This window comes from Neolamprologus multifasciatus, chromosome 22 (assembly GCF_963576455.1).
Source record: "Neolamprologus multifasciatus chromosome 22, fNeoMul1.2, whole genome shotgun sequence".
Taxonomy (NCBI): Eukaryota; Metazoa; Chordata; class Actinopteri; order Cichliformes; family Cichlidae; genus Neolamprologus; species Neolamprologus multifasciatus.
Genome location: NC_140459.1, coordinates 19,277,136 through 19,290,549, shown reverse-complemented (window position 1 = coordinate 19,290,549; position 13,414 = coordinate 19,277,136). Strand labels below are relative to the sequence as shown.

The 13,414-nt window shown below is 39.5% G+C and overlaps 1 protein-coding gene across 1 annotated transcript in view; it reads right to left on the bottom strand.

Moving 5' to 3' along the window:
- Positions 1–13,414, bottom strand: part of galnt12 (UDP-N-acetyl-alpha-D-galactosamine:polypeptide N-acetylgalactosaminyltransferase 12) — a 19,443-nt gene extending 6,029 nt beyond the window's left edge. The window contains exons 1-9 of the mRNA XM_085148629.1: positions 12,486–13,414; positions 11,963–12,132; positions 10,007–10,196; positions 9,510–9,695; positions 9,198–9,315; positions 8,574–8,750; positions 5,225–5,356; positions 5,027–5,140; positions 2,336–2,491 (exon numbers count right to left, since the gene is read on the bottom strand). Coding sequence (XP_085004755.1) covers positions 2,336–2,491; positions 5,027–5,140; positions 5,225–5,356; positions 8,574–8,750; positions 9,198–9,315; positions 9,510–9,695; positions 10,007–10,196; positions 11,963–12,132; positions 12,486–12,832 — 1,590 coding nt within the window. The 5' untranslated portion in view covers positions 12,833–13,414. The remainder of the gene's footprint in view (positions 1–2,335; positions 2,492–5,026; positions 5,141–5,224; positions 5,357–8,573; positions 8,751–9,197; positions 9,316–9,509; positions 9,696–10,006; positions 10,197–11,962; positions 12,133–12,485) is intronic.

The window sequence follows — 13,414 nt, the reverse complement described above, 5'->3', positions numbered from 1 at the left end:
ATGTGCCAGCAATGCTCAATTACGTGGGTGGGAACTAGTGTGTTAGTGCAGTTATCGTTAACGTGTTGGCCGTCCAGCCCCATGCACGGGGTGATCCGCGGTAGCTCGTTAACGGAGATTTGCCGTGTTGTGGCGTTAACGTCATTTCAACAAGATTTACGCTGACAGCACTAGTGGGAACACAACGAATATGACTGCACATTTACTCCGACATCATCCTAGTGAAAAGACAAGTGGAAGCAGACAAAAACAACAAGCACGCATGCTACAATCTTTACGCGAGTCATTTAGACAGCCGTTAGCACATGATTCTCCTTATGGGGACCTGATATGTTTAATATGCTGCCGAGAATATAGCCCAGAAGAAGCGTATAGTATAACTTTTATTTTGGAAAGAGCCATTTCTCTGTAATAAACTCTCTTTTCCAAAGATGAGTGATTCCTCAATCAGATACAGGGCTCGCAAAATTGCTACGACGTCCTGGGGCTAGCGATTTTTCCAGTCGGGCTACCAAAATCTATCTCTGCCCTACCCGTCGGCCTATCGTAGGAAGGAAAAATATATGTCAATGCTTTTGCATTCTTTTGGAAATGTAGCTGGGTAATTATGTCATTGGCATCGGTGAGCCACTGTCAATATGTGACATATTGAAATCGCGTTTGAATTTGCGCTTGTTTTTTGCTTTCACTTTGCAATCGTGCGAACTGTGTATAGAGAGCGACAGCACTGATTGGTGAGTGATGATAATTTGCGCACCAATTCCTCTGACATCGTCTTATCAATCTTTAGCTTACTATGCAAACATGACAAGTGAAATCTCCTGCAGCTTAAACATGTGAGAGGTTGATCGCTCAGCGCGTTATGTGAGTGCGTGTGTAAAAGCAGCAGGATATATATTTTAGTTCTGCTGAGCCAAATAAGACAGGTCAGGGTGAAGAAGTGACAGCCAAAGAAAAGCTTACCACAAAACGGAAAAGTTATGACAAATCAGACTATAAGGCAAAAAGAAAGTGCAGCTTTATGGTTTCATGGACAAAAGAATTTCTGTGGCTGCAATATGATGAGCTAAATAACCAGGGCTGCACATAAGTGGTCCGCAGGTGCGCATTCGCTGTCAAAATAAAAAACACGCACAAGATAAGAAGTTGCAACTCGTGTTTGCGTACATAAGATTTTCAGGAGGAGGACAGACATTTGTTTAGAACTCTTAAAGATGTCGAAGAAGCAAGCTCCTTTAAGCAATTACTATGATGTTCCTCCACCTCCAAAGAAATGTCAGGAGTCCGAACCACAAAAGAAGCGCGTATTCTTGGAAAAGTGGTTGCAGGAGGTGAGCTGGCTTCAAACAAATCATGAACGCACAGAGATGTGGTGCAGAATGTGCCGTGAAAATTTAATAAATGACAAATTAAAAAGGCATGAACATTTTTTTGTATCGAAAAAATATCGAACCGTAACACCAAAGTATCGAACTGAACCGAACCGTGAATTTTGTGTATCGTTGCACCCCTAATATATATATATATATATATATATATATACATACATATATATATACATACATATATATACATATATACATACATATATATATACATATATGTATATATACATATATGTATATATACATATATATACATATATATACATATATATACATACATATATACATATACATACATATATATACATATATATACATACATATATATATACATATACATACATATACATATACATACATATACATATATATATACATATATATATATACATATATACATATATATATACATATATACATACATATATACATATATATATATATATATATACATATATATATATATATATATATATATATATATATATATATATATATAGTTACCATCTGAAACAAACATAAATTTGAATTCAGTGTGTTTTAAAAACAGAAAAAATAACATGTATTGTTAAAAGCCTAGGGGACTTTCTCTCTGAAGGGATAATAGATATAGTTGATGGAACAAGAGAAACTACGTGGCTGGTTAAAAGGTCGCTGTAAGAGTGAGGAACTATATACCATCTTTTAAAACATTGGTGGCAGTTCAAAAAGGAAAATAACTACAAATGTGAAATCAACAAGCTGTAACAGAAAATTCAACAAAGAACTATATTTTAGACTTTGATTTTATATTCCACATCTTCTCTTCCAGACAGGAACTCAAAAATTAATGACATGCTGCAATTTCAGGGCCACCACATTAATTTCCGTTTTAACACTATTAGTTAACATTTGGACTTAGATAGGGATAAACACAGAAACTCACTAGACTAAAATACTTTACATCTTACCTTTTTGAAGACAAATTTCTGGTCTGAAGGTACAGACTGCCCTCGTTTTCTGCACAGCTGGACAGTCAAGTAGGTACTGATGCTGTCACCCGCGATGCATCCAGCAGGTTCCCTTGTGTTGTAACAGATCTCACCATTCACAGAGTATTCAAAGAACTATAGGATGAGACAAAACAACTGGGGTCACTGGGGCACTTTATTAGATACACTTGTTAATACACATATCTAAACAGCCAATCGAGACACAGGTTAATCGAGGTCAATATGATCTGCAGAAGTTCAATCCGAGCATCAAAATTGGGAAAGAAACGCGATTTTAGCGAATTTGAACGGGGCATTGTTGTTGATGTCAGACAGGCTTGTCTGATGATTTCAGAAACTGCTGATCTACTGGGATTTTCCCACACAGCTCTCTCTAGGGTTTACAGAGAATGATATAAAAAATAGAAATTATCCAGTGAGCACTAAATCTCTGGATGAAAATGCATTGTTGATGGCAGAGGCTGCTTGAAGCTGAAGGAAAGCAGCCGTAAGTCATTACAACAAAGGTATAATACAGAAGAGCATCTCTGAATGCAGAACACTTCAAACCTACAAGCAGACGAGCTACAGCAGCAGAAAACCACACTGGGTGCAGCTCCTGTCAGCTAAGAACAGGAGACCAAGGCTACAATTCGGAGAGGCTCACCAAAATAAGATAACGGAACGTCAGAAAAACAGAAATATAAAAGCATGGATCCACCCTGCCTTGAATAAACAATTTAGGCTGTTGTTGGTGGCATGTTAATAGGAGGAAATACTTTTTTGGCACACTTTGGTACCATCACAGCCTACACGAGTATTGTTTCTGACCATCTTCCTGAAGCCTGCTTTCAACAGAATAATGTGACATGTTGAAATTCAAATCATTTCTAGCTTGCTCCTTGAACATGACAGTGAGTTCACTGTACTCAAATGGCCTCCACAGTCACCAGATCTCAATCTAATAGAGCGCATTTTAGGATGTGCTGGAATGTGAGATTCACATCATGTTCCGTTGACAAATCTGCAGTAACTGTCTGATGCTGTCATGTCAATATGGAGCAAAATCACCAAGGAATATTTCCAGCACCTTGTTGAATCTATGCCACAAAAGATTAAAGCAGCTCTGAGAGCAAAAGACAAACCAACGAAGCATTAGCATGGTGTTCCTAATACAAAAAAATGCAACAATTTCAGTTAGCCTAAATTCAGTTAAAACAGAAGAATGGCACTGTTAGGGATCTATATTTAGGACAGAGAGATGGCTTAAGCGTGTGTTTCGTCTCTGTAGCATGCCCAGTAGTCTCATAAGGCAGCTATCCCCACTTTCTACAATAATAACATCAGTTTGTGTCCACAGAGATGTTCTGGAATAACAATGCTAAATTTCACAGTGCTTCCTGGATTACTGAATATCACAAAGGAAAAGGCACTGGGAAATGTGAATTCCCTTTGTATCAACAAAGCCATCACATAATTTTGTAGCCTGGAATAACAGATGATATTCATTATTCCCAGGTCTGTAAGAGTACACAACACGATTCTTGTAGTCCGAGAGGAAATAGGATGACTATATGTTTAATCTGAAAGAAATTTATATCCATGATTACCTTTGTCTACGATAAATGTAAAACAGGGAGTAGTGAAGAACAGAAGGAGAAGACAGGGAAGGAGATCAAAAGCAGTTTGTAATTATTGCTATCAAATGTGCTGGTACACATTAATGCCACTGGATGCAAAAGTTGTAGATAATAGTCAGGAACCCAGAAGGGTCGCTCTACAAGCAGACAAACCCATAAACTACAGTGGTCATGAAGCAATCTGATTAACTTTAACTAGTCAGTGATGCCTCCCAAAGGTGGGACAATGATCACTTAATGTTATAAAGTGCTTTACAAAACTAAATAAAACCAGACATGGGCCAATAAACTAAGAACATGGCCAAAGAACCTGAGCACAGTGGAGGCAATAAAATAAAACACTCTAAATCAAAAATATATCACACATTTCCAAAAGATTTTAAAAACAAAAATCTTTATACACAGATAGTACGAAGGCTCTTTTCACAAAAGTCTAATCAGCCTTTATTACAAGCCTTGACCTGAGAGAAATCAGCTGGGCTCCACACTCTGATCTAAAGGGTCCAGAAGGCATTTATTAGGTCAATAAATCAGAGATGTATAGCGAAGCTGTTAAAGGGCAAAAGACTGACAAACACGATTGTTAGGTCAGTTTTTAAAGCCATGAGTGTCCTCTCAATCATTATAATTGTGCCAACTGAAGACGATGGAGACAATATTTGTTTGTTTGGAATGTTTGGAGAAATAAATGTCCGAATTGTGTTTCTCCAAACATCATTTTCTATTTCAAATAGCTCAGAGAACATTCATATTAGATTGATTAATGGCAGTCTTCAAGAGTGCCAGGATTAACCAAACAAGAGTAAACAAATGATCGCCGAAGCTCACATATAAAAGGGCAAACAGTGTGTTGTGTTCAAAAACCAACATTCAATTAAAATCTAACTGAAAGCTGAGTTTCACATGATTGAAAATGGGCTGTAACCAAGTAGCTAATCAGCAAACCAGTTTGTAAACCTGTTTTAAGTTTAGTGAGCTGTTCAGCAAAGGAAGATGCGCGTGCTTTTTCCGTATCACTGGCATTACTTACTTGGTTCTGGCCCATTCCATGACACAGATAGAGGATGACCCTTTGGCCCACCACCGCATTCTCATCTGTAGGGTTGTAGTCAAAACAGTAGTTGGTCTTGCCCCGGTTCTTAAGCTAGCAAAAGGCAGCAACAAAATATAATTAGGTAGTGGTACAACCTGGCTTGCAGAAGCTCATAAGGTCTTACTTTGTTCTCACCATTCCAAACATGCCTGGCCGATCATGTGGGACGTGCATATCGGGATAAATGTTATCCAAGTACCACTTGAAGCTCTTGCAGCCCAACTTCGCTCGGAGCATCCTCCGCTCCGTTACATCTCCAAAGGCCTCCTGGAGACAAACGTGGCAAATGACAGTTCAACATGATTATTTTATTTTCACTTTCTGCCTTGGCAAACTAAAAAAAATTAAGAAGCACAGAATTGCTCTGCATTTATAAAAAAAAAATAAAAAATGAATTACCAGTGATATCTCATATTCAAATGAACATTTTAAGTGAGAGCGCTGTCGATGCAGCCACCATCAGACAGCTGTTGTGTCCGATGAAGTATTCATAATATACCAGTGGCCAGAAATGGAATGCAATAGCACCATCTATGGTCCATTACTCTATACAAATGCAGTTCACTCCAAACAATATCTCCCCCTCAAACAAACAGAACTTCCAACAGTCAAACAGGATACATGTGTCAATTTTACAAGAGTCTCCGTGTGTGCGCGCAAACAGTTGCTGCCTGTGTAAACACTTTTATGCATACAAAGTTACACATGTACACGCTGATAAAGACTAGTTAATTAGATTATGAGAAAGAACACCGTCTCCACTTTAATGTGCCAGTGATGCTCACCACACCTTCCCTGCTGCAAGAAAGATTCAGCAGCACTGCAGGATGATGGATGATGGTGGCCTGCACAAACACAGCTCTAATTGGCTATTCATCAGTCTATTTAGTGAGAAGAAAGATTCCCAAAGGACGCAGTGCTTTGTCAATGGCTAAGACCAGCATGGACTATCAGAACAATGAAGACTAGTCCAGGACACTTACCAGGATAATAAATTAAGGATCAGTAAAGGTCCTGATAAAATGCAAAGGTAAGGACAACCAGCCCAGTGACAGTCCAACCTATATGGACGAATAAACGGTCACAGGAAACGACCTAAGGGAGCAACTAGGAACCGAGAGCACAGAGGTGCCAATTAGTGAAACAGCGGTGGAAAACAAGAGCTAATGATTCCAGAGGGCTGTACTACAAAGCAAGTTAGCCAACTTTTACAGGCAACTCCTACAGCAACTTTGTAGCCTAAGGTATGACTTCCAGAGCTCACTGCCTAGTAACCAGTATACTCTCTTTAAAAAAAATAGCATCAGCTTTCCTAGAAGATCCTGTGAAGCTTGATGCATCTATAGGAAGATGGCCCTCTGGATTTCTCTGCGAACATCAATGAGGATTACAAATGTTCAGTGTCGGGAACTTAATTCCTTAAGTCTTTTCTATCCTGTTAGGACGAAGCAATTTCAAAGACAATCCATTGTTTGCTAGGCCTCTATATAGCAAAATACAGTAAATCCTAAAACAGACAGTGTTAAATCCTGGTAGATTACTTGCTGACCTCATAGGAGAGTTGAAGCTGAAAGATTAAGGCTAAATTTGTTGTACGTGTTATTAAAATACAGCTAAGCGACACATTTCGTTTGCAGAATACACAACTATAATTACAGTCAGCATATCCATGCCTTATTAATGAGGCAGTGATTAATAAGCCTATTAACTTTCAGTCTGCATTTTCCTTTTTTTTGCCAGCTGTCCTTTGTGGCTTTTGCTGCAACAATTGTTTTGCTGCAATTTCTCATATTTATATTTTTTAGTTATATTTAGGATATATTTGCTCTTTTTTGTGAGAAATATGCGTCTCTAGACCTGCCGTTGTTTGCAACTGATCTCTAGCAAGCTCATAACTTAAACCAAAATTTAACGACATCAATTCATATCTTAATTACGATTGCAGTACCCGGATTTTCCCCTCAATCATCCAGTGTTAATAAAGAGTGTCCCTTCAGTCGAGTACAGTTCTCAGTCATTCCTTCACCCTGCGCCATTTCATATGTAGATTATTTAGGTTTTACGGTGCCTTGTTACTAATTAACAAGCTATAAAAGTAGCTCACATGGACTGGCACGTAACCCATGTTGACAGCCACACGGACCTGCCCTTCTACAAATCCTAAAAGACTTCCAGATCTCACTGCCTACTGACTGTTTTTTTCTTTTTTTGGTTTGATTTGGGGATTTCTTGCTTTGTCTGGGAGTGTTGGAGTGAAAGTGTCACAGGCTGTCAGAATGTCAGGGGAAAGGCACGTTTAAAAAAAAAAAAAAAGCAACCATGAATTTGTTAGTCTAAGGTTATTTTGTTCAAAATCTACAAAGTAGGGCTGCAATGATTCGAGCAATTCGAGCTCATTTCTGTAATCACCAGAAAAACCTTTACTGGGAAAAAGATGCAGGAATTCCTTTAAAAACATTCAACAAGCTCCAGTGTGAGAAGAGAACTTTGTAGCTGCTCCCATACACTCCTGCTTGTTTTAGTTAGCAAAAATCTACAGTTAAGCTACAGAAGCTAAAATTAAATATGCAGATGAACTGTTAACTTCATCTGATATGATGTTAAAATTACGCAGGTTGCTGAAGGCTTTTTCAGATTTAAAAAGAATATAAATATCATATTAATATTTATATGTTAAATTATTGATTTATATATTGATATATTAATTAAATTGTATTAATATTTTAAAATCTAAGCAGTCATACACACACACCTGGGTAAGCTATGACATTAATGGGCAAAGACAGACTACAGACTATAAACAGGCACAGTACATTCATCCAGGAGACTAGTATAACTTTGTGCCAAGCAAAATTGTGAAATTGTAACTTGCTTGTAAGATATGTTCGATTATAGATATAAACCTTATCTAGTATTGTTATTGTGTATAAACACATGTTCAGCTGTAAATCAAACAGGATGAGCAAAAACAGTGTTTGTTTGGAGGGTATGATGCTTTTTTTTTTTTTTTTTTTTGGCAAGGCAACCTTATCTCATGGAGATAAGTGCTACCTGATCTGTGCTTAGAGAGCTTTTCCTGTTAACTACACTATCACTCACGCACACACACACACAAAATCAGGGCACCCCCATGGGTCGGCACTGCTCTCACCATGTCAAGGACAGGTGGGTGACACCCGCTGGCACAAAGTAGCACAGAAAGGTGGTAATCGCACACCGGAATGCCCTGACCCCTGTCACCTTGGGTGTCTGCTGCTCATATATCCCCCGTGTCACTTAATCAGGTGAGCTTTTGCAGTGTGCGTGTGTGCGAGCGCGTTTTGCGAGAAGGCAGAGTATTTTCGATATTGTTTCGCACACCGAGAGTGAGTTCACTGGTGAGATTAAGGGGTTAATGAGACAGTGCTGTGGTGAATGCAGCTATTTAAAAAAAGAAAGAAAGAAATATTCTGCCTTCACATTCACATCATCTGCACACACTCACCAGGCGTGCGTGGGGATTACGATGATAGTAGATCTCCTTGTATTCATCCAGCCAGACCTCAGCTGCTCTCACGCAGTTTGCCAACGCTTTGCTCCGTGAGTAAGGTGCCTTTTTCGGGAAGACGTGACCCACGTGGGAGCACGGGTGGATCTCCAGGCTGCCCCCACACTGCCAAATCTAAGACACATCAATAACACCACCACGAGGATTTGGTTAGCCTCTCAGCCATGATTCAATCAGGAAACAAAGCACAGTCTTGTTGCGGAGGAGCTTGGGAACAGAAAAGCTAGCCTGTTGTTGGAAAATATTTTTGGTTTCTTCCCTTTGGGAAATTACAGTTATTGTAGGGAAGGGGTGTTCAAATTCTTTGCTGCAATTAAAGTATTAAGCTCTTCGGCCTGCTTTCACTCCATGTTTAGTTTTATTTTCATTGCAGATTCCACATAAATTGAGCAGCTGTCATATGGTTCAACAAATCTAAAGCAGACACTCTTGCCTTTTTTAGTGGCTTGCACTGTGAATTGGGCCATAATCCCAAAAAGAGTGCAAACTTAATATCAATTTGGACATAACATGTGCTTTACCTATGTAATCATTACATAAATAATACTGTACAGCTCTTACCCTGAAAGAGAATTCCAGGTTCTCTCCTCCCCAGACCTCCATTCCTGTGTCATATGTTCCCAAATAATGGAAGAAGTCCTTCCTCACAGCAAACAGACCACCTGCCATAGTAGGAGACCTCAAGACACCAAAAAATAAAAATGATATTACAGGATAACGAGCTCCATCTTATATGAGACAGATGTAATCATCTCAATATGTCAGCAGTGTAGTTTCTGTAATAATGTAGCTGCCACACTCAAAGTTACGTTCCCAAATACTCATATGGGATTTTTTTCTATTCTTGGGTAATAAAGAGTCCTTAAAACACACCTGATGACATCTACGGGTGAACGTCGCCGTTTCTGTTCGTAGTCTGGGATGGTGTGCCAGGTAAAGACCAACCGCCAATCAAACCCTCCGATTTGAGGTTCCCCAGCATGGCCTAAATACTGGAAGGTGTTCCAGTCTATCACGTCGATGACGGGGCACACCACGGCCTTCGGCTCCTCTTTGATCCTTGGCGAGAAAAAAGGAAAGGAGAAAAAGGCGAATGTTAGGAGGGAGCAGTGTTACGAAGCAAGCAATTTGTTTATCTGTAAAAGTCTCCATACAAATGTTGGTGCTGCCCTTGTTTGAAAGGCTGGAGCACCGAGACAGTGAGTCAGACACGGCTACATAACAGTGCTCCTGCAGCTGGCTGATAGAGATTCAGAGCTTCCCGCTCTGTGACAGCTGGACTAAAAGACAGCCTTTCTAAAGGCCGCACTTTGACAAAATAATCAAGGAGAGAAGGCATTTCTTTTTTTCCCTGGCGGGCGCTCTCTCACCTGTGGAGCACGGGCTCTAACCAGCCGTCGTGACACTCACAATGACAATCCAGGAAGGTCAGCACCTCGCCTGTGGTGATGGATGCCCCGAGCAACCGGGCCCGCACCAGCCCCTCCCTCTTTGTGGCCCGGATCAGACGCACCTTATTCAAACCTGAGACGTACTTGTCCAGTGGCTCCTTGAGATGAGCTTTCAGAAATTAAACAGATGTGTTTGTATCAAGAGTTGTTTCTCAAAATCACAACAAATACAAAACTAGAGAAAAATCTATCAGCTACAGCTGAAAGTTTCTTCCTATAGGTCAAATTTTTTAGCGTTTCTTGATCAGTATTCCATGTGAGGAGATAAAAAGCAAGCACAGACAGACAGTCGTTTTGTTATCTCTGAGTCCAATCACATTGTAAAATCTGAGAAGGGACAATGCTGGTATGTGGCTCAGGTGTCAGAAGCGTCACAGCGCAATATGAGACTGGTAGAAAAACAAGTCAGCATTGATAAAAGAAGGCGATAAGCTATCTGGCACACATTCCCAATACATTTGGAAGAGGCTTCAAATTCCCACCTCTAGAGGAAAGAGTGTTAAACTGTTTGATACACATTTGCCATATTCACTGGAAAATGGTGAGCTTTCTTTGAAGCAGGTAAACAAGACACACCCACCAGTCTTTTTAGGGTAGAATTACTTCCTTTTATGCTCTCAGCCAAATACGCATTAATCCAAAAGGCAAAGGTTACACCATTGTTTGATTTACTCAAGCTCAACACTTAGTAAGTAAATATAACCACGAGCAGATGTTAGTGTTGAGGGAGAGGCAGGCATTGCTTCATTTATACATTCATGATCGAAAACACTTTAGAAGCATTAAAAGTTTCTCAACTCTTACAAAACAAAAACAAAAACCCCAACAGGAATAAACACTGCATATAGTATATTATTTACTTTACTTTATTATAGGTTTATTTGAATATACTCATAGAAGATGTAAAAAAAATAACACTGATACAAGAGATTTCACTTTATCTATATCTTAGTTTATAACTAAAACTACTGATTGTTTTAGTCATCAAGTATTCTGCTGATTAACCCACTGATTAACAAGAAACCCTTTTTGTCTTACTAATGAGCAATAATAATTACTTACTACTTACTTATTTGCTCATTGATATTATTACAAATGGAAACCAATATTTTTAATCATTTAATTGGATACAACATCTGTCAAAACACTTTCATCGTGTTTATGCGGCATATTTAAGTCATATTTGTTAAAGAAAATGTATTTTCTTTAACAAATTTATTTATTAGTGCAAAAATAAATAATCACAAATATCGAAATGTAAATAAATAAAAGGTTTACATGTCACCTAAGCTAAACTAAGGCAGAAGTCAGTCTTTACTCTGTCTTCTTGGAAAGACAGAGTAAAGACCAACACAGATTGAAGGTTTTTGCATGTATACCTTTTCATTTATTTTTGCATTAGACAAAATGTTTTCTTCAAAAGCAATGTGAGTTTAATACAGCACATGAACACAATGAAAGGGTTTAGTTTCTTTTTGTTTTCTTTGGTTTACAGATGTATTTTTTAAGCTGAAGCCTAATCAAACAGGTTTGATTAAGGACTTTCACCAGCTTTTTTCCAGCAAAAGTTTTATTGGTGGGTGTAGACAGACTCCGCCTCCAAGTTGAACTACTTACATTATGATGACTGAGGCTATAGAGTTGTGGATTAAACTAAAAATCAAAGCACAAAAATTTGCATCCAGTATTTTTTTATAATTCGATGAGCATATTTTCCAGTATCTCTGTTTGACTTGCCTAACTGATAACATGTCAGTATATCCTCCTCCACCCATCTAACTGCTACCTGTCTGTGTGCACCTGTAACAGCTCCTGACTGTCAGCCTGCCACCACTCTTGCCCACTGCCTGTCCATCAGTCTGTCTGTGCCTCTACCTTTGTCACTGTAGTCATCCACCAGCACCACCTCTTTCAGCAGGATGTCAGGAGACGTCTCCAGCACACTGTGGACAGTCCTCAGCAGGGTGGACCAGGCCTCGTTGTAGAAAGCAATCACCACAGAGGTCGTGGGCAAGGACCTGTAGTCATACTTCAGCACTTTGCAGCTGGAGAGAGAGGAGACTTGGTTGTTAGAATGCAGACTAAAAAAATTGGAGGTGAGGCTGGGTGGCTGGAATGACACTGCATAATGAGAGCTGGCTGTGTAAATCTGCATGTAAAGCTGGATCGCGGTTAACCTTCATACTTTTAAGATTTGATGACCAATAGAAGTAAACACAGAGCATTTATTATTCCATCTTAACAGCAGATGACTCAGTTTACGAGTTACACGTCCTCTGAGGTATTTACGGAGTGTAAACGTGTAATAGTGTTGCTGGGACATCCAAACTGCAAAGGCTTCTCTTAAACTTTAGATCTGGGCTTTAACATTGCTAACAATAGACAACAGGTTACTTACAGTAGGTTCCATCTCTCCGGCAGCCTGCGGTGCAGTGATATTTTATCACTGACATAAGTGTTAATCTGGTGCGCTTTGATACTTTCCTCTTCTTTTCTTTTCTCCTCTTCGTTCAGATTCAGTTTCACGGCTCTGCCCAGCTCCCCCAGAGCGTTTAAATCCAAGGGGGGCTTCTCGTAGACTGGCTTCTTAAGGAGCTCATACTCTTCCTCTCCTGTGACTTCCCGTCGGTTCGTCAAACTCACTTCCTCCGACTTGCGTTTGAAAAATGTAACATATCCCAGCAAAATGGCACCAACTATTAAAATAAGTAACTTTGGCTGTTTCCTCCTTCCGCATGCAGCCATCGTTTCGTTTCTTTGCAAGGCGCAAAGTTGGAGGCTCTCATGCCCCTATGAGCTGCACTGTGCTCAACCTTTGCTGTCCAAGGTGGTTTTGCTAGACTCCACAGCCGCGTCACCTTTCCGTTTGACTACTTCCAAGTTTTTCCTCCATAGTTCAGGCAAAGTGTAACTCTATCTACGTATAGAGTCCCCAAACTGGGTGAGTCTTCTCAGTCAAACGGAGAACGATGGTCACTCCTCCTCAACTCCGTTACCCTGCGTGCTGCTAGAGTGAAGAGGGAAAGGATTAACTAACTCAGATTAGATTAGCTAACAAGTATCTCTTCGGATTAGTGAGCCACCTAACTGCTGGAGGAAAGGAAAACTAGGTCAAATCAAAAGCCTCGTATGCTGTTTCTTTCAGTTCACTCACTGAGAAAATCAAATATTATAATTAAAAAGATTTTTTTTTCCGTTATCAGTAAAGTCTTTATGAATATAGTTTGTGTCCAACCGGTTCATCAAGTGCCATCGAGGAAACGGGATTAACGACATTTACGTGAACAGCAGTAGAAGTTCAAGTCAACTTTTAGTAGCAGAATTAGC